Source organism: Myotis myotis, unplaced genomic scaffold (genome assembly GCF_014108235.1).
Source record: "Myotis myotis isolate mMyoMyo1 unplaced genomic scaffold, mMyoMyo1.p scaffold_m19_p_9, whole genome shotgun sequence".
Taxonomy (NCBI): domain Eukaryota; kingdom Metazoa; phylum Chordata; class Mammalia; order Chiroptera; family Vespertilionidae; genus Myotis; species Myotis myotis.
This window is the reverse complement of record NW_023416401.1, coordinates 32,326,282-32,345,244: the sequence shown is the minus strand read 5'-3', so window position 1 is coordinate 32,345,244 and position 18,963 is coordinate 32,326,282. Positions and strand designations below refer to the sequence as shown.

Sequence of the window (18,963 nt, the reverse complement as noted above, 5' to 3'; positions counted from 1 at the left end):
AGTTGGGGCGCCGCACCCTGTCACACACAGAGCAGGGCTGATCAGGGGGTTGAGGTGCCGCACCCTGTCACACACAGAGCCGCAGAGCGATCAGGGGGTTGGGGAGCTCCCCCCTATCAGGCACAGAGCAGGGCTGATCAGGGGGTAGGGGTGCCTTCCCCTGTCACGAATAGAGTAGGGCCGATAGGGAGGTTGTGGCCCCGCCCCCTGTCACACACAGAGCCACAGGGCGATCAAGGGGTTTGGGCGCTGCCCCCTGTCACGCTGATCCCGGTGCCGGGAGGCCTCGCGGCTCCGCTGATCCCAGTGCTGGGAGGCATATTACCCTTTTACTATATAGGATAGAGACCTGGTACATGGGTGGGGGCCGGCTCGTTTGCCCTGAAGGGTGACCTGGATCAGGGTGGGGGTCCCCACTGGGGTGCCTGGCCAGCCTGGGTGAGGGGATGATGGCTGTTTGCAGCTGGTCACACACCCTTCAGGGTGGGGGTCCCCACTGGGGTGCCTGGCCAGTCTGGGTGAGGGGCTGAGTGCTGTTTTCAGGCTGGCGGGTGACTGAAGCTCCCAACTGCTCCTTTTTTTCTTTTTTTTAATTCTGGGCCAGCTTTAGCTCTGAGGCTCCAGCTCTTAGGCCTCTGCTGCTGAAAGCAGGTATCTGGCCTTTGTTTACCTTCTGTATTTGAAACAATGTTTTGATCCTGCTGGCTGAAGCCCAGTGACTAAAGCAGGTTTCTGGGGTTTTGTTTAGCTTCTATATTTGTAACATAGTTGCTTAGAGTTGCAGCTCAGAGGCCAGCAGCGGCAGGCGGGGAACATTGGAGTCCTCCATCACTGAAGCAAGCAAGCCTCATGTTAGCTTCCAGCTGCCTGGCTGCCAGCTGCCATCTTGGCTGGCAGTTAATTTGCATATCGCCCTGATTAGCCAATGGGAAGGGTAGCGGTCGTACACTAATTACCATGTTTCTCTTTTATTAGATAGGATGGATCTGTGTCCTCTAAGGAGGATAATGCACAGCCCAATTCTTTGCATGCATTAATTAGTCAATATTTGCTTATTTGTGGGCAGAGTGAACCAAGTTCTGCCTAGCATACATGGTATTCTGTTTAACGCCCTACTTGCTGCTCCGTACTAATACTAATTCTATATTATATTTGTGGCATAATTCATATTCTTGAAAAATTACTTTTCCCTCTGAGCACTGGAAACGTGAAAGGATCTCCTCCTCTTCCCTCTCTTTGTATAAGAGAACTTTCATTCTTGATTTGCTGTCTTACTTTTCATTCAATCACATATCATGGGCATCCTTTGATTCTTTCAGTGGCAAACTGTAGTACGCAGAGTGCCTCTGTAAAAAAAGGTTTAAAAAAATTAATCATTTCCAATTGATTGTTGAATCCAATTTGTTAAAAGCTCAACATTTTCAAGATTTGTGCAATTAGTTTATTGCTACCAAGGAGGGTGTTGAGAGGGGAGAGTGTGGGCTTTTGCGGGTTTTCACACTGTCCTCTTCAGATGGGCTGTGCTGGTTTCTGTTTCATGCTAAGCTGTGAGGAAGAGCAGCAGTAGCTCAGAAGGATGTGTGCAGGAACCACAGCTCAGAGAAGTCCCAGGGGAGAAAAAGGAATTGATCTGCCCAGCTCTGTCCTCCCATCTTCCATCCAGCAGGATTTGTGTGGGGAGATGAGAGAGACTTCTTTCCCATTCAGTTTTCTTTGGACTTCTTTCTTTGTTTTTCTACTAAGTTGGGATCCATAATATCTTTATTGCTGTTAAAATATTCTCATCACAATAGGATATGCAACCTTCATTTCCTAGATATGTGCTTCCAAATCATTCTGTTTCTGCTGTAAAACACAATCACAATCCATAGGATAACAGAATTTAAAATGTCAGTACCTTGGAAGAATTTTCAGGCTTCATTCCCTTGGTTTGATCCATCAGAGCAGCATTATTTTATTTATTATTTTTATTTATTTATTTAATTTTTTTTTTTATTGATGTCAGAGAGGAAAGGAGAGGGAGTTAGAAACATCAATAATGAGTGAGAATCATTGATTGGCTACTGCCTGCACGCCTCCTCCTGGGGACCAAGCCTGCAACTGGGGAATTGAACTGTGTCCTGGTTCATAGGTTGATGCTCAACCATTGAACCACACCAGCCCAGCAGAGCAACACTATTTTCAGAATCTAATATGGAAAATATTAATATTTTTATTCTTTGCGTTCATTTGGTTGAAGTCTGTGTTATAGCTGCCTGTCCTTCCTAGTGGACTGCCTGAGTCATAATGGTTTTATTTATATAATCTGGGTTTTAAATGAGCCACAGTCACAAATTCCACAAAGGTGAATTAATGATTCCATTATTAGCATAAAAACTTTTCATTACTCTACAAACACATCTGAAGTTGAATAGATTTACTTCTGAAATAAAACGAATGACTTTATGCGTTTTAAAGATGAAATTGGAGAGCACATAGACAAGACTAAAAAAGCCTCCTCCCAAATCCTTTAGCCCTAGGCTAATTTCAGTGTCTGGATTTGCTTAATCTGGATGATTCATGTAAATGGATGCTAATCTGTGTTTTTTTGTGACTAGCTTCGTTCACATAGCATAGTGTCACCAAGGTTCATCCGTGTTGTAACCTAGGTCAGTGCTTCTTTCCTTTTAATGGCTGATTGATATTTCATTGTATGAAAGTACGACATTTTGTTTATCCACTTGTCAGTTGACGGATGTTTGGGTTGTTTCCACTTTTATGAAAATAATGGTGTTTTATGAACATTCATGTACACGTTTTGGTGCAGATGCATGCTTTAAAAAAATCTCTTTGTTACATATCTAGGGATGAAATTGATGGGTTATATGGTAATACAACATGAAGCATTTTGAGAACCTGCCAAAGTATTTTCTAAAGTGGCTGTACCATTTTATATTCCTACTGGTTGTGTTTGAGGTTCCAATTTCTCCCCATTCTTGCCAACACTTGTCTTTGCCTAACTCAAGGCCACAAAGATTTACTCCTTTATGTTCTATGAATTTTATAGTTTTAGCTCTTACATTTAGCTCTATGATCTATTTGTTGTTAACTTTCGTATATCTTGTAAGGAGGGGATTCATCTTCATTCTTTGCATGTTAGGATCATACAAAATCAGTTGTCACACGCAATACAATATATTGAAAAGACTCTTCTTTGCCCAATTAGTTGTCTTTGCACCTTTGTTTAAAATGAATTGGCCACAAATGTGAGGGTTTAATTCCTGACTCTCAGTTCTATTCCTTTGATCTAAAATTTTATCCTTATGCCAGTACCACATTGCCCTGATTACTGTAACTTTTTCCTAAGTTTTGAAATTGGGAAGTGAGTCCTCCAACTTTATTTTTCTTTTTCAAGATCATTTGGGCTATTCTGGGTCCATTGCATTTCCACACGAATTTTAGGATCAGCTTGTAAATTTTTACCAAAAAATCCAGCTAAGATTTTGATAGGGATTGTATTGAGTTTACAGATGAATTTGAGGTTACTGTTTCTTTATTTAAATTATAAGTGATGAGCAAGTTGTGTGCTATCTTCCTGTCTTTGGAGATTATGCATGGACTGGAAATGCAGCCTTGACTTCAAAGTGGTATTTGAAGAAAAATTCTAAATCAAGTATTAAATCTTTTAAATGTTAAATGTGTTTCCTGTAGTAAACTCATATAGAACCATAAACAAGGTTATATTTGTCAAGTTATCACTTAAAACTTACCAAACCATGATTAGACTTGAAATTTATGATATTTGACTAAATTGTTTATTTAAAGAAATACTCTATCTTCAAAACAGTATTATTTGAAGCTGACTTAGTTTTTTCCCCCAGCAGTGTTTTCTAACTCAGGACCAGACTTTATACATACCTTAATACATACTGCCAAAGATAATATGATAATATTCTGAAACTCATGGATGCAAACGGCTTACACTTTTCTAGTGAGTGCACGAACTCTTTTTCAATTGTGAGATATTTCAAGTATTCCAGAAAAGTTCAGAAAATAATATAATAAACACTCTAATTGTACCACCGTGGTTCCCTTCATCTTTAGTTGCTCCTTCTGTCAGAAGTTTTCCTTGAACCCTGGGAAAGTCACACCTATGCCCTCCAGGAGCTGACAGTTCAGTGGATGCAGTCATGGAATCTGAGCCCTATGTGCTGTTTAACCCTACTGCTTGTTTGCCTGCATTGGCTTAATTTTGTAAGTGCCTACCAGTCTACCATTATTTGGAAGGTTTGGTGATTGGGTAACCTGTGCTCAGAGGGCCAGGATGCAAAGCTGTGGCATAAATACTGGGTCTGAGAAAGAAAAGAGAAACAAAAGCTGTCAACATCTGAGGTCAAGGTCAGGCTTTAACATCAAAAGAATCTCTCTCCTCTCTTCTCCTCTCTCCTCTCTCCTCTCTCCTCTCTTCTCTCTCTCTCTCTCTCTCTCTCTCCTCTCTTCTCTCTTCTCTCTTCTCTCTTCTCTCTTCTCTCTTCTCTCTTCTCTCTTCTCTCTTCTCTCTTCTCTCTTCTCTCTTCTCTCTTCTCTCTTCTCTCTTCTCTCTTCTCTCTTCTCTCTTCATAGCCCTAGAATCTATGGTCAAGAAAGTGGTTCACAGTTCATAGGCCACTGCTAGAGTCAGAGAAAGTTTGACTTGCGGGAGTCAAACCTGAAGAATGAGGCCTCTTACAAGCTCAGAACTAGCTGGTCTTTGTTTTCTCCTTCACTTGCCCTGCAGCCACAGGAAATAGCAGGCCCAGCTCCACACACCACCAGCAAAGAGCACACATTCAAAATCTGGCTCCTTAGCTGACTGTTGGCAGGGAATGCTTCACCCTATGGCATCTTCCCCACAAACCCATCAGAGAACGGTTTTCCTAGGAACCTCCCTTCGGTGAGAGAGAGTAAATATACGACTTTGCTGCCCCTCCTTCCAAGAGAACAGTGTCTTTAATTAGTGCAAATTGAGATCTGATGAGAGAAATATTCTAAAGATTGCCCCTCCCCCCTCTCCCCTCCCCCGCATGGTCAGAAGACAGATTAGAAGCTTGCCGTTAGGTGTATGCTGTTAAAAATGAGATCAATAGCTATCAATACCTCTGTGCCATGTCGTTTTCTTTTAGAAGAAGCCTCAGGAATCACCTTCAGTTAAAAGGTGAGTCAGCCATAGCTGAAGAGGTACAGTGATGTTTAAAATTGGCGACAGCAGCTGCAGAAGGAAAGCATGGCAGTGCTATTTGAGGAGGGGCGTCGCTAGCAGCTGTGTGGGCAGAGCTGGAGCCACTTCACTGGCATATATCCCCAGAGCTGTTTGGGGGTGTTGATGTCATTTAGGAAATTAGGAACTAAGGTGCAGAACTGCCCTTTTGGGTGTCAGGATGCCACTGACAGGAGAGAAGGAGGAAGGACATGTCCACATGTTAGAATAAATTTAGTAAGTCCTTTGGAAAACACTTAAAACATTTCTGCATGTGGCCAGTGAGATGGGAAAGCTGGGAGTGAAGGAAAGGGAATGGGAAGTGTGAGACAGGAACAGTGGGGAGGAAAATCTCAACCCTGAGTTGATCTTAGAAAGCAAGGATGAGCTTCTGCTTGATAGTAGACCCAGCCCCCTTCCCCTTCTCCACCGACGCCTCCCCTATGTCTTCCTCAGGGACAGGCAGGTTCTAGGAGGGAAGGTGACTGTTAAAGTCTTCACAAGTTCGCCACGATGTTTTGCTGGTGTGCATTTTAGTCTGGGATGCCCTACGCAGCTTCTAATTGTGAGACACTGTCTGGCCTTGGGGTTGAAGCCAATTTCCGTTCTGCTGACTCTCGGAGTACCCTTGGCAAAGATTACAGCATCCGAGCTGGAGACAGGCATTGGGGGTGAGGTAGGGTTGCATTTGTTAAGCATCTAAGAAGTACTTTACCTGGTTGTGTTTCCTGTTCTCCCCTCCTCTCCCTATTTTTTCTTTTATACAGTTAATTTCCTAAATCTGGTTAAAGTGCAGGCAAAGGACACTATGAGGCCTATGAATCTCATTCTTGACAAGGAAATTAGGCACCTGGACTTCATGTAATTACCAAAAGGACATGCTCCTGAGGTGCTCAAGGACACATCTAAACAGGGACAGCTGGAGTGTCCTCAGAGCACAGACATTGCTGTTCGGAGAGCTGTATCCAGAGCAGCCTCTTTTGAAGGCAGCCTGACTTCATCCTCACTCCAAGAAAACATTCACTTTTTGAGGCCAGTGATCTTGTCTTCTTCCCCTTTTCTGTTTGTTTCCTGTGGCTGCTGTAACAGATGACCACAGATACTAAATATACATTTAGTATATTCCTTCTCTCACAGTTCTGAAGGTCAGAAGTCCAAAATGTGTCTTATGGCCAATATAAACTACAGTCAGGGCTGTGTTCCTTTCTGGAGGCTCCGGGAAGAATCAGTGTCCTTGCCTCTTTCAGAGCGGCTGCCTGTTTTCCTCAGTTAGTGGCCCCTTCCTCCATCTTCAGCAGCACAGCATCTTCAAGTCTCTCTGACTCTCTTGCCTCCCTTTTCCACTAGTAAGGACAGTTGGGTTGACATTGGGCCCACATAGACAATCTAGGACAATCTCCCCATCTCAGGATCAGTTGGTTAGTAACCTGAACTCCAACCTTAATCCCCCTTTGCCATGGACCATAATATATTCACAGATTCAAAGGATTAGGACGTGGACATCTTTAGAGGATATCATTCTGCCTACCAACTCATATCTCCCCATTGCTAAGAACAGTATCTGTCATGTATCTAGTGTTCAGTAGATACTTGTCAAATAAATGAGTAAATTCAGCATAAGCTTAATCTTCATTTCATCATCTTAAGCAATGTTTTATTTCAGAGAAGCAACTGAGGGGTGGACAAAGCATGGGGTTTGTTGTTAGAATTCCTGTGTTCAAGGTCTAGTTCTACCATAGAAGAGCTGGGTGTCTGTGGGCAATTTACTTAACCATTCTGAGCCCATTCCCTCATCTATAAAATGAGAACAGCCCTATCGTCTACCTGTCTTGACAGGGTTATTGATTCATCACGTGTTCAGTCATTAAATATGAGTCCCTGCTGTGGCCCAGATAGGGGGTCAGGGATGGGTTCTCAGAGGAGGTGGCAGTTGAGAAAAGGTGTGATGAAATGAAGGAGTAAGCCTTGTGGATGTTGAGGGGAGCAGGGTCCAGGTTGGGGGAAGGTATGTGGGGAGGCCTTGAGGCTCCATGTGGCTGCTTGTGTCGGAGCAGAGAGGAGGCCAGGGGCTGGAGGCAAACAGGGGAGGGGCCTAGTGTTTGAGTGTCTAGGGCGGTGATGGTGAACCTTTTGAGCTCGGCATGTCAGCATTTTGAAAAACCCTAACTTAACTCTGGTGCCATGTCACATATAGAAATTTTTTGATATTTGCAACCATAGTAAAACAAAGATTTATATTTTTGATATTTATTTTATATATTTAAATGCCATTTAACAAAGAAAAATCAACCAAAAAAATGAGTTCGCGTGTCACCTCTGACATGCGTGTCATAGGTTCGCCATCACTGGTCTAGGGCCTTAGATACCATAGTACAGAGTTGGATTTCATGCTTAGTAAGTATGAACAGGAAAGGGACACAGTTTGATTTTTATTTGAAGAAATTACTCTGCTTAACAGTTAGCACAATATGATGTTAAGTGTCTGCTTCAGAAGACTCCGGTGGTAGGGTGGGTGGGAAGTGAGGAAAGGGTAGGAACATGCAGGGACCAGGTGTTAGAGATGATCTTGAGCCTAGGCCCTAGGGCAGTGATGGTGAACCTTTTGAGCTCGGTGTGTCAGCATTTTGAAAAACCCTAACTTAACTCTGGTGCCGTGTCACATATAGAAATTTTTTGATATTTGCAATCATAGTAAAACAAAGACATATTTTTGATATTTATTTTATATATTTAAATGCCATTTAACAAAGAAAAATCAACCAAAAAATGAGTTTGCCTGTCACCTCTGACACGAGTGTCATAGGTTCGCCATCACTGCCCTAAGGGGATGAGAAAATGGACATGCATCATATTATGCTCTCTTCTTGTGTATTTGTTTGAAAATTTCCATAATAAAATGTTGAAAATAGATTTAATGATCTATGTAAATCAAGCATGTCAAACTCAAAGGCTAACACGGGTCAAATAAACAAGGTTAAAACTTCAATTTTCACAGAAACGTAGGTTTATTCTGATAGAGACATGTTGAATACAAAGGGCTGAAATAAGTGAGTAATTGTTAACATAAAATAATAGAACATTTTAATAAAAATTTGTTTTTTCTTGAACATTAACTTACCAGAAACTGAATAACTGCACAAATTAATAAGCCTAATGCAAATAAACCTATTTTTCTTGTTCTCCAAAAGCAAAATATTTCCTGTTGCGCACACCAAAAAAGTCAGTCCAAGACTAATGACGTGGCAATTGACTGCTAAAATATTTGCTGCTAGTATTAGTGGAGAGAAATGGTGCGCCTGTGCATAAGGGAAATGAATGCAACACGATTATAGTAATCAGCCATTAGCAAACGTAGTTTGTTATTAATAATTATGTATAACAGGATAGTGTAAAAATTAAGTTATGAAATTTTTATTAAAATGTTTCTTACATACCGTTATATTGGCTGGGCCACAAAAATATTCACTGTGGGCCGCATGTGGCCCACGGGCCGTGAGTTTGACATGCTTGATGTAAATAAATGCCATAAAGTCAGCTCTTAAATCAGGGTTCCTCTGGCTATTGTATAGCCAGTGTGGAGGCCACTGCAATATCTAAATGTTCTGATGGAAGCTTCTGGATGGCACTCAAGGCAAGATGGCCTGAGCTGGGGAAAAGAGGGAGGAGTGGCTGAGGAGTGCTGCATCAGGCCCTGCCATGGTGGCTCTCAGACCCTGGGTCTGTTCTGTTTGGGCATGTTCCCTGGTGATGTTTGCCTGTTGTCCCATTCTTCAGGGAGACTTATCTCAAAGTTGGACATTTACATGGAGCGGGAGGGCTAAGGATGAGAGACTAAATCAAACTTAGCAGAGAAGAGAGAGGGAGAGACATGACCAACCTAACTGGCATTTCCTCCAACTGCATAAAACGGTGGCTGTGGGGTGGGATGGGCCATAGTTCTGGACTTTTAGGAGATTCCATTTGCTCCTCAACACAGGGATTAGCTCTGAGGTTCCCTGCAGTTGGGTATTCATGAAAAAATGAATTTCAATAGCATTTCAGAACCTTGATTCTGTTTTATGCATTATTCTAGGCATCAAAATATGCCAGTTCATTACCTTGTCTTTTAAAAGACACTAATCCATACCCTCCCTACAACACCTTTTTAATGGAAAAATGTTTGGACTTGTGATGGATCATTTTCTCCTACAGAAAATTTGCACAGCACCTTGTCTATAGAAGTCAAATGCATGACAGGTCACCTCTAAGCCCCACCCCCTCCTGGTACTTAGCTTCATCCCTTTGATTCCTGAATGCTGAGGAAGCTCTTTGATGTTAATTGGCACATTAAGAAACAAGTAGCCGAAACCGGTTTGGCTCAGTGGATAGAGCCTGCGGACTGAAGGGTCCCAGGTACGATTCCAGTCAAGGTCATGTACCTTGGTTGCGGGCACATTCCCAGTGGGAGATGTGCAGGAGGCAGCTGATCGATGTTTCTAACTCTCTATCTCTCTCCCTTCCTCTCTGTAAAAAATCAGTAAAGTATATTTAAAAAAAAAAAAGAAACAAGTAAAACGAAAGGGGAAAAAGTCCCCTTCTCATTGCAAAAGTACCATATCCTTTTAAAATTTTTTAAAAGATCAGAAATATTAAAATAAATGGTGGTCTGCCTGTGTGGAATTATTCAGAAATAACCACTGTTAATAATTCAGTATGCTGTAATCTCCCAGCCCCTTTTCTGTTCAACTTTATAAACTTTTGGGCTTTAGGACATTTGCGTAAGCATATGAAACAGACCCTCTGCTTTTCTGTGGAGAGAGAGGGTCTGTGTGAAAGTCAGGGATGTTCTTCTGAATGGCACAGAGAGAACATTCAGTAATGGTTTTTCCATTCAACTTTTGCCAGCTGAGAATGTTGGGAATGTCAGGAATTTTCCTCTACCACTTCCCTCCTTGTTTGAATCCTAATGGCCCTCAGGATGTTTTGGCTTCTGCCCTTGACAGTTCGTGGCCCCAGTGTTCTGTGGGAGGGTGAACATTTCTGACTGTGCACTGGCACCTGAGATAGACCAGCACCGGCTCTCAGGATGCTTTGAAGCGACTCTCCAGGGACAGAGCGTTCTCTGAAAATCATAGTATAGAACCAATCCCTGCAAGCTCCTGGACCCGATGCCTGAGACCTGGGGCCTGGATAATCCTCATCTGGGGAGGCCAACCCCAGCTGGAGCCTGTCCTTGTTTGGAAACTTCGTGTATTTTCCACCACTGCTCATTCTTGACATGCCTAGTTTTGCTGCTGTGGAATTTATGTTGCCACAAACCTGCATTTAAGGAATTTTGCCTGAAGCAGACTGGGTGGTCCTGAGGGATTAGGACATTTCTTGGAATAATACTTTCCACTGTGTGCTGAGTACACATACACACACACACACACACACACACACACACACACACACACACGATAGTGTGGGATAGGCAGAAGGGAGGTTTGTGTTGCAGGTAAGGCCTCTGTAAAATCAAGAGTCCGGCAAGGGAGGGAGATTCTTTCTATCCAGAGCCTGCCTCACCTTGGCCACGAGTGTTGTCACGGAGCTGGAAGAACCTTCGCTATCACCACCGACCCTATCCTTACCTTTTCCTCCATTTTATAGAATATGAAACAGTGTAAAGCCAGGCACTGTCTCCGGATTCCGCCTTGAGTCTAGATCTTCGTACTACGTCCTATGGCCGGTTCTGAGCACACTGGTTCCCTAGATGTTAATATGTACCACTTCCAAAATAAATGAGAAATCCTGAGTTCAAACAAAATAAATGGTTTTTTTACTATAAACATTTTTCAGAGTCTCTAAGGTACTAATAATATCTTGTAAGCCTCCAGGGAACATTGTTATATGTGGTGTTTCTCAAACTTATTTGGCTAAGAAAGCTTTTTTTTCCAGAAAGCACCTCAAGGATACAGGGTTCTGCAGAAGACCTTCGGAAAATACCAAACTAGGCCATCTTTCCTCCTGTGCCATTTCATGCTCTTCAGAAACCTGAGTTTAATTGCTCTGCCTAATAGTCCATTATATTGCTAAGCCAAATTTATGTTTTCAGTTCCTGATGGTTAGGCATTGAGGGTGGTTCCAATTTTTCAGCATTATTGATCATTCTAGAATGAATTCTGGTTACTTTGTGATCATCTCTGATTATTCCCTTAAGTAGTGGAATTGTTGAATCAAAGTGTATGAACGTTTTCAATGCTCTCAAAATACACTGGCCAGTTGCTTCTACCAGTTGATGAAAGCCGGGACAGGGTTATTAGTATCCATCTGTCAAAGCTGAGGACCTAAGGAGCTCGAAGGCCATTCCCTTCTCTCTTATCCTGTGGACCAGGGATGGAGAACCTTTTTTCTGCCAAGGGCCATTTGGATATTTATAACATCATTCTCGGGCCATACAAAATAATCAACTTAAAAATTAGCCTGCTATATTTGATCAAACATTTAATTAACTCACCCGTAATGCCTTGGCAGGGCCAGACCAAATGATTTCTCAGGCCATTCTCCACCCCTGCTGTAGACAGTCAACAATGAAAAAACAAGCATTTCCCCTGGCTGGTGTGGCTCAATTGGTTGAGCATCATCTCATGCACCGAAAGGTCACTGGTTCAGTTCCTGGTCAGGACACATACCCAGGTTGCAGGTTCCATCCTAGGTCAGGGTGTGTGCGAGAGGCAACCAATTGATGTTTCTCACATCCATGTTTCTCTCTCCCTCCCCCCTTTTCTCTCTCTCTAAAAAGAATAAAAACATATTTTTTTTTTTTAAAAACAAGCATTCACACATACTAAGAACACAAACAGCCATTTCTTTTGAGGGGACAAATTGGCTTTTCACAATTTCCTGTGTTTGTTCTAAGAGTTCTAAGAGTTATCTGAACATTTTAATTTGGTATTATAGATACTCTGTTTGATAGTTAGAGAAGAAAGAATTTTGAATTGGCATCTGTTTTGCTAATTTTCAAATAACCTTTCAAGGTGAGATTTAAAAAAATTTTATCAACTTCCCCTGATTGTGAACTTTGTTTCTAGAAGAAATCTTCTATGGGAGTGCTTTGTCAGTCTTCTGACCCTGTGGAAATTGAATCATGTCACGAGTATTGAGGCTGATTGTGGTGCTTTTGTTTTATATTCGTATGAGGAAAAGTATGTATGTTGTAGGCTGGAAGTGATTTATCCTATTGTCCTCCACAAGTATTATCCTTTGGTCAATGCATTATTGGGTTTTAGAACTGAGATGCAAACTTGAAGTCATTAAAACTCCCAAGTCCCCGGCAATAAAGTCGTGTAAGTGGCTTCACCAACAGATTTATTTCAAAATGATTCCATTTGGAGGAAGGAAAGAACAAGTAATGCATTATATACAAAGACCTATTCAATAATTCATGAGACCAGCACACCAGTGACCATTTTAGATTCAGTTCATGGTCTTACAGCTGAAAATGAACTCTGTCTTAGAAGATAGCCACGGTTTGTCCCTCTCTGTGTTTGCGCCCACATGTACCTTGATTTTTGAGATACACATTTTGTACTGATTCTCCTATTTGGTGTGTTTAAATGGACCGGTCTTATATGGAGGCTACTTTGAAAAAAATGAACATTTTATATGATCGCGCTGCAAGGACACTTTTATATGCATTCCCTACCCTTAGCAAAGCAGGACTGTTTCAAAAATACATTGTGGTATTTTTCTTCGTTTGGGCAGAAATTTTTATTTTGTTTTCTACATGTGGAGTGAATTGCCAAAGGATGGATTAAAATAGTTTTATTGATGCCTAATATTATAACAAACACTGTGTTGGGCAGTCATTGACTATGGAAAGGCACACGTGGAAATGGCGTGCTGTCCTCTGGTGAGTCCTGGCAAGAGGCCCAGGCCCTTCAGCTGGGAACTCCTGAGTTCATCCTGAGCTCCATCCAGCCCACAACCACAGAGGCACCAGCTTCTTTTTAAGGTGGTGCCGTGCATGAGGGCATGGAGTTGGGCAAGAGTTGCCTGCTTCTGTCCACTCTGTGAGAGCCGCACTAGCAGTAAAAGGGGAACAATGAAAGGGAAACCTGCGGGCTGATGTTGGCAAGTACTTATTCCAGGATAAGTATTGGGTGAAAAATAAAAATGAATGAGTGATACTTCTGTTGTTTGCTGGAAAAGCTTCAGGATCCGTTCTTGCTTCCTTCCCTCCCTGTGCCCTCTCCTACTCCCCAATAAAAATGGCTACTTTTTTAAGAAGTTAAAAACCATTTTATTTAAAAATCATTGTAAAAATGTATACTATTCAGACTCTTGTAAGGAAATGTACAAATCACTAATAAATCCCACTGTTAACATTTTGAGAAGCATTTCATACCTGTACACACAGACACCTACACACCTTTTACTTAAATTATATTATGCGGCATATGCTGCTTTGAGTCTGTTTTTTCATTTAACAGTATGTCAGAGATACCTTTTCCCAGAAATAAAAATCCTCCTCATCATTTTAATTGTTGTGGAATATTCCCTTACATACATATACCATTGGTGCATTCTCTATGATTAATCTAGGTTGGTTTCATAATATTTGCTCCCATGTGTAACCGAGATTGTATCTTTGTGTGTATGAAGATAACTCTAGTATATGTTCCTACAAGTGGAAATACTGGTTTAACCAGTATGCACATTTAAACTTTTGATATATATTACCAACAGTGGCTTTGAAAGAAGGTGTTTCTTTTTAAAAAATAAAATTCATATATATTTTAGGTATACAACATGATGATTTGATGTATGTATACATAGTAAAATGATTACTATTGTCAGTGTAATTAACATATCTTCTTACCTTTTTTTACTTGTGAAAGCATCTGAAATCTAGCTTTTTGGCAAATTTCCAGATTTAACATACTATTGTTAACCACTAGAGGCTCGGTGCATGAAATTCATGCACTCGGTGTGGGGGCAGGGAGCTCAGCCTGGCCTATACCCTCTCGCAGTCTGGGAGCCCTCGGGGGATGTCCGACTGATGGCTTAGGCCTACTCCCCATGGAGAGTGGGCCTAAGTTGGCAGTCAGACATCCTTAGCACTGCTGCAGAGGCAGGTGAGGCTACCGCTACCACTGCTGCACTTGCCAGCCATGAGCCTGGCTTATGGCTAAGCGGTGTTCCCCCTGTGGGAGCTCACTGACCACCAGGAGGCAGCTCCTGCATTGAGCATCTGCCCCCTGGTGGTCAGTGTGTATCATAGTGACTGGTCATTCTGCCGTTTGGTCGATTTGCATATTAGCCTTTTATTATATAGGATAGTCATGGTGCTGTACATTACATCTCTAGAACTAATTCATCTAACATAATGACAACTTTGTCCCTTTGACCAACATCTTCCATCCTCCCAGCCACCCTAAACTCCTTGTAGCCACTGTTCTACTCTCCGCTTCTATATATTTAACTTTTTTAGATTTCATATATAAGTGAGATCATGCAGTTTTTTTCTTTCGGTGCCTAGCTTATTTCATGTAGCATGATGTACTCCAGGCTCATCCATATTGTTGAAAATGGCAGGCACTCTTTCTTTTATAAGGCTGGATAATATTCCATTATATATACATATAAATATATGTATACACACATACATATACATATGTATATGTACATACATATATATACATATATCTCACATTTTCTTATCCATTCATTCGTTGATGAACACTTAGGTTGTTTCCATGTCTTATCCATTGTGATTAATACTGCAGTGAAGATGGGAGTGCAGGTATCTCTTTGAGGCACTGATTTCATTTCTCTTGATTGTGTATATACCCCAAAGGGATCCTATGGTAATTCTACTTGTAATTTTTTGAGGAACCTTCATACTGTTTTCCATAATGGCTGTACTTACATTCCCACTAACAATTTATAAGGGTTCCCTTTTCTCCACATCCTCACTAACACTTGTTAGCTTTCAGGGTTTTTGTTTAATAGCCATCCTCATAGATGTGAGGTGATATCTCATTGTGGTTTTGAATTGCATTTCCCTGATGTTCAATGATATTGAGCATCTTCTTATAAGAAAGTCTTAAAATAGATTCCCATGTAGTTTAGTGCTTCCCTTACCAATTCCGTACTGACTGGATATGATAAATCTTTTGAATATTTATTAAATTAATAAATGCCTCATTATTGCTTTTATTTTATTTTAGTATAATTGGACATGGTTTAAAATATTAATTGGCAATTTATATCTCTTCTTCTGTGACCTATCTACCTATCACCTTTGTCCATTTTTTTTTGTTGTTGAGCTGAATTATCTTTTTCTTATTGACTTTCAAAACCCCTCCAAAATATATTCAAAGATACATTCTTCAACTATACATAAAATCTATATGTATCCTGCTTAGGGATAAATGATTCCAGTGACCGATGAGACTTGCTTTGTTCCCATTCTGGAATGGAGCTCATCGCTCTCACCATTTGTCATGTGGTGGAGGGATGCAGCCATCCAAGACCCGAGGGCGGTTGCCGAGGTGCCCTTGCTGCAGTGTTCCTCATTAATGGCTCAGTGAGGGTCTTGTGACCTGTGCAGTCTCCTCTCTTCCTCTTTTTGGGAAACATCTTTTACTTACTGCTGTGTAATTCTAATAAGATTGCCCTGGGTCAGCCATATCAAATAAGTGATGAGCAGCAGAGAAAAGACAATTCATAGGATATTAATATTTAAAAGAAAATTTATTTTTGGCCTTTGCCCAAGAGTGAATTTCATGGTCTGTAAACCTTAAGCGTATATGTGTAGTCAAGGAGAAATATTTATATCTGATATGAACGCTGGGAAAATTCTAGGGGGGATTCAGGGATCTTCTAGGGGTGCTGTAGGGTAAAGTTTTACATTTAATTTGGGGTTGCATAAAATGCATTCACTTTGGCCTAAAACTATTTATTATTCCTAAACAGTTCCATTCCTTGGCTCCCATGTACTATCGTGGATCCGCTGCAGCTGTCATAGTGTATGATATTACCAAACAGGTAAGCATGTCACCTTTAGAATTTAGATGTCACTTATGGTGATTCTATCTCTTAGAAAGACCAAAGAAGAGATTTCACTGCTTAAATCTTGACAGTAGCCTGGAATGAGATTTCATAATGTGATTGTCAGGGATAATGAACACTAGATATTGAGTTTATATCACCTGTATGTAAGGAAGATTCCAGGTTTATCTGCTAACTTAAATAAACAACAGTGAACATTCATATTTATTTACTTCAGAGAGGAAGGGAGAGGGGGAGAAATAGAAACATCAATGATAAGAGAGAATTATCGATTGGCTGCTTCCTGCATACCCTCTACTGGGGATCGAGCCTGCAACCCGGGCATGTGCCCTTGGCTGGAATCAAACCCGGACCCTTCAGTCCGCAGGACGACGCTCTATCCACTGAGCCAAACCGGCTAGGGCGAACATTCATTTTTAAAATTTGACTGTTTGCCTATAGAGGCAGGGTCATGCCTGCTAGTACTATTGTCCAGAATGTCAGCTTTTTAGGAAAAGGAAATTTATTTTTAAGTTCTGCATGCTTTATAATTATAAAAGACTTATCTTCTATTAATGCTTCAATCACACTACATAAAATGCCAAGGAGAGTGTTTATGTATGGATAGTGTGTTTGTGCACATATAAGTATATTTTTAGTGATCACATTGAGGATCCAGGATATCAACAACTGACTGCAGTGGTTTGCTGACATTTTTTTCCCACTCCTGGAGCGATGACTCAGTGCACAGGACTGCTAGTTTAATGAGTCATCACAGTTACCATCCAGGAGTTCCTGACCACTTTTACCTAAACGTGGTATCTGCCTTGGCTTGTTTCCTGGAGGACAGTTGTGAGTAAAGGACAGAAAGGAAAACAGACTCTAAAGCAGTGGTTCTCAACCTTCCTAATGCCGCAACCCTTTAATACAGTTCCTCATGTTGTGGTGACCCCCAATTTCATTGTTACAAATTGAACATAATTAAAGCATAGTGATTAATCACAAAACAATATGTAATTATATATGTGTTTTCCGATGGTCTTCGGCGACCCCTGTGAAAGGGTCGTTCGACCCCCAAAGGGGTCGCGACCCACAGGTTGAGAACCGCTGCTCTAAAGTGTATGTGTGTGTGTATGTGTGTGTGTGTGAGAGAGAGAGAGAGAGAGAGAGAGATTCCTTTTTCTTTTCTGAGGTAAACATGAACATTGTCTTAGTCCTATGATATAGTCCTTTTTCATTCTAAGTCAAGGCTATACTTTTTAAAAAAAATTTTATTGATTAAGTTTTTACATATGTGTCCTTATCCCCACGTTACCCCCTATCCCCCCACTCATGCCCTCACCCCCCTGTTGTCCGTGTCCATTGGTTAGGCCTATATGCTTGCATATAAGTCCTTTGGTTGATCCCCCGCCCCCTTCCCTCCGAGGCCCGACGGTCCGATCGATGCCTCTCCGTCTCTGGATCTGTCCTTGTTCATCAGTTTATGTTGTTCATTATATTCCACAAATGAGTGAGATCATGTGGTATTTATCCTTCTCTGACTGGCTTATTTCACTTTTAATGGAGCTATTATTACTTTTTAAATTAAACTTATTGGGGTGACATTAGTTAATAAAATTATATAGGTTTCAAGTGTACAACTCTATGATACATCATGTGTAATTGCACTATATTTACCACTCAAAGTCAAATCTTCCGTCACCATATTTTGACCCCCTTTACCCTTTACTACCCCTCACCCCTCTTCCCTCTGGTAACCACCATACTATTGTCCATGTTTATGAAGGGTTTTTTTTTTCTTGTTTGCTTTCAGTTTTATTTTTTATTTGTATTTTTTGCAGAAATATTTTTATTAAATTTACTGGGGTGACATTGGTTAAGATTACATAGCTTAACTTTATCCAGTTTTAGAAAAGGAAACCTTTTATTAGTCTATTTAAGTATAATTTAGCTAATATTAGAATGTGTATCAAGATAGGAGTAGTTTGTTGATCTAGGTAAGCCTCCTAAAAATATTTTTCTCGATTAATTGTGTTGAGTTTGTATTTCTACTTGGTTGAAATACTGTATATAGAATTATACAGGGTTATGCGCATAGCGTTATGTTAGGAACACATAACTCTAGTATGTTGATGGGTCTTTCCAATGCTTGATTTATCCTTTGAATTTAGGACTCATTCCATACCTTGAAGAAATGGGTGAAAGAACTGAAAGAACATGGTCCAGAAAACATTGTCATGGCTATCGCTGGAAACAAATGTGATCTCTCAGATATTAGGTAAGATGCATTTAAACTTTTTTGTGTGTAGTTAATTTCTTCCATCCCCAAATGTCTGTGTGTAAAAAGCTGTCATGCCTGTATTATCCTCAGTGTAATAATTTAATCAACATTCATTTACTTGTGGTAGTCAAGGTGACATTAAGAGTAGAATTAAGGGAAAATAGTAGGGAAATGCAAATTTGATGGACCAGACAATAATGAATATTAAAATAAAACCTCCTACACACAGCACAGTTACATCCCTGACACTAGATGTCTTTGGTTTTATTGTTTTTACCTTTCATTATTATTGTCATTGTTACTACAATCACCATTTTAGTAACTTTCATATGGTAAGGAGAGTTAGATTTTTTTTTTTAATTCTCACCTGAGGATATGATTTTATTTATTTTAGAGAGGAGGGGAGAGGGAGAGAGGGAGAGGGAGAGAGAAACATCAATGTAAAAGAGAAACA

At 40.8% G+C, this 18,963-nt stretch overlaps 1 protein-coding gene across 3 annotated transcripts in view; it reads left to right on the top strand.

Annotated features, from left to right (window-relative positions):
- RAB31 (RAB31, member RAS oncogene family) overlaps nucleotides 1-18,963 on the top strand; it is a 133,117-nt gene that overhangs the window by 69,929 nt on the left and 44,225 nt on the right. For 2 of the 3 annotated variants that reach the window (XM_036321813.1, XM_036321811.1), the window contains exons 4-5: nucleotides 16,154-16,225; nucleotides 18,400-18,506. In XM_036321813.1, the coding sequence (XP_036177706.1) occupies nucleotides 16,154-16,225; nucleotides 18,400-18,506 (179 nt within the window). The remainder of the gene's footprint in view (nucleotides 1-16,153; nucleotides 16,226-18,399; nucleotides 18,507-18,963) is intronic. The other variant, XM_036321812.1, reaches the window with a different exon arrangement.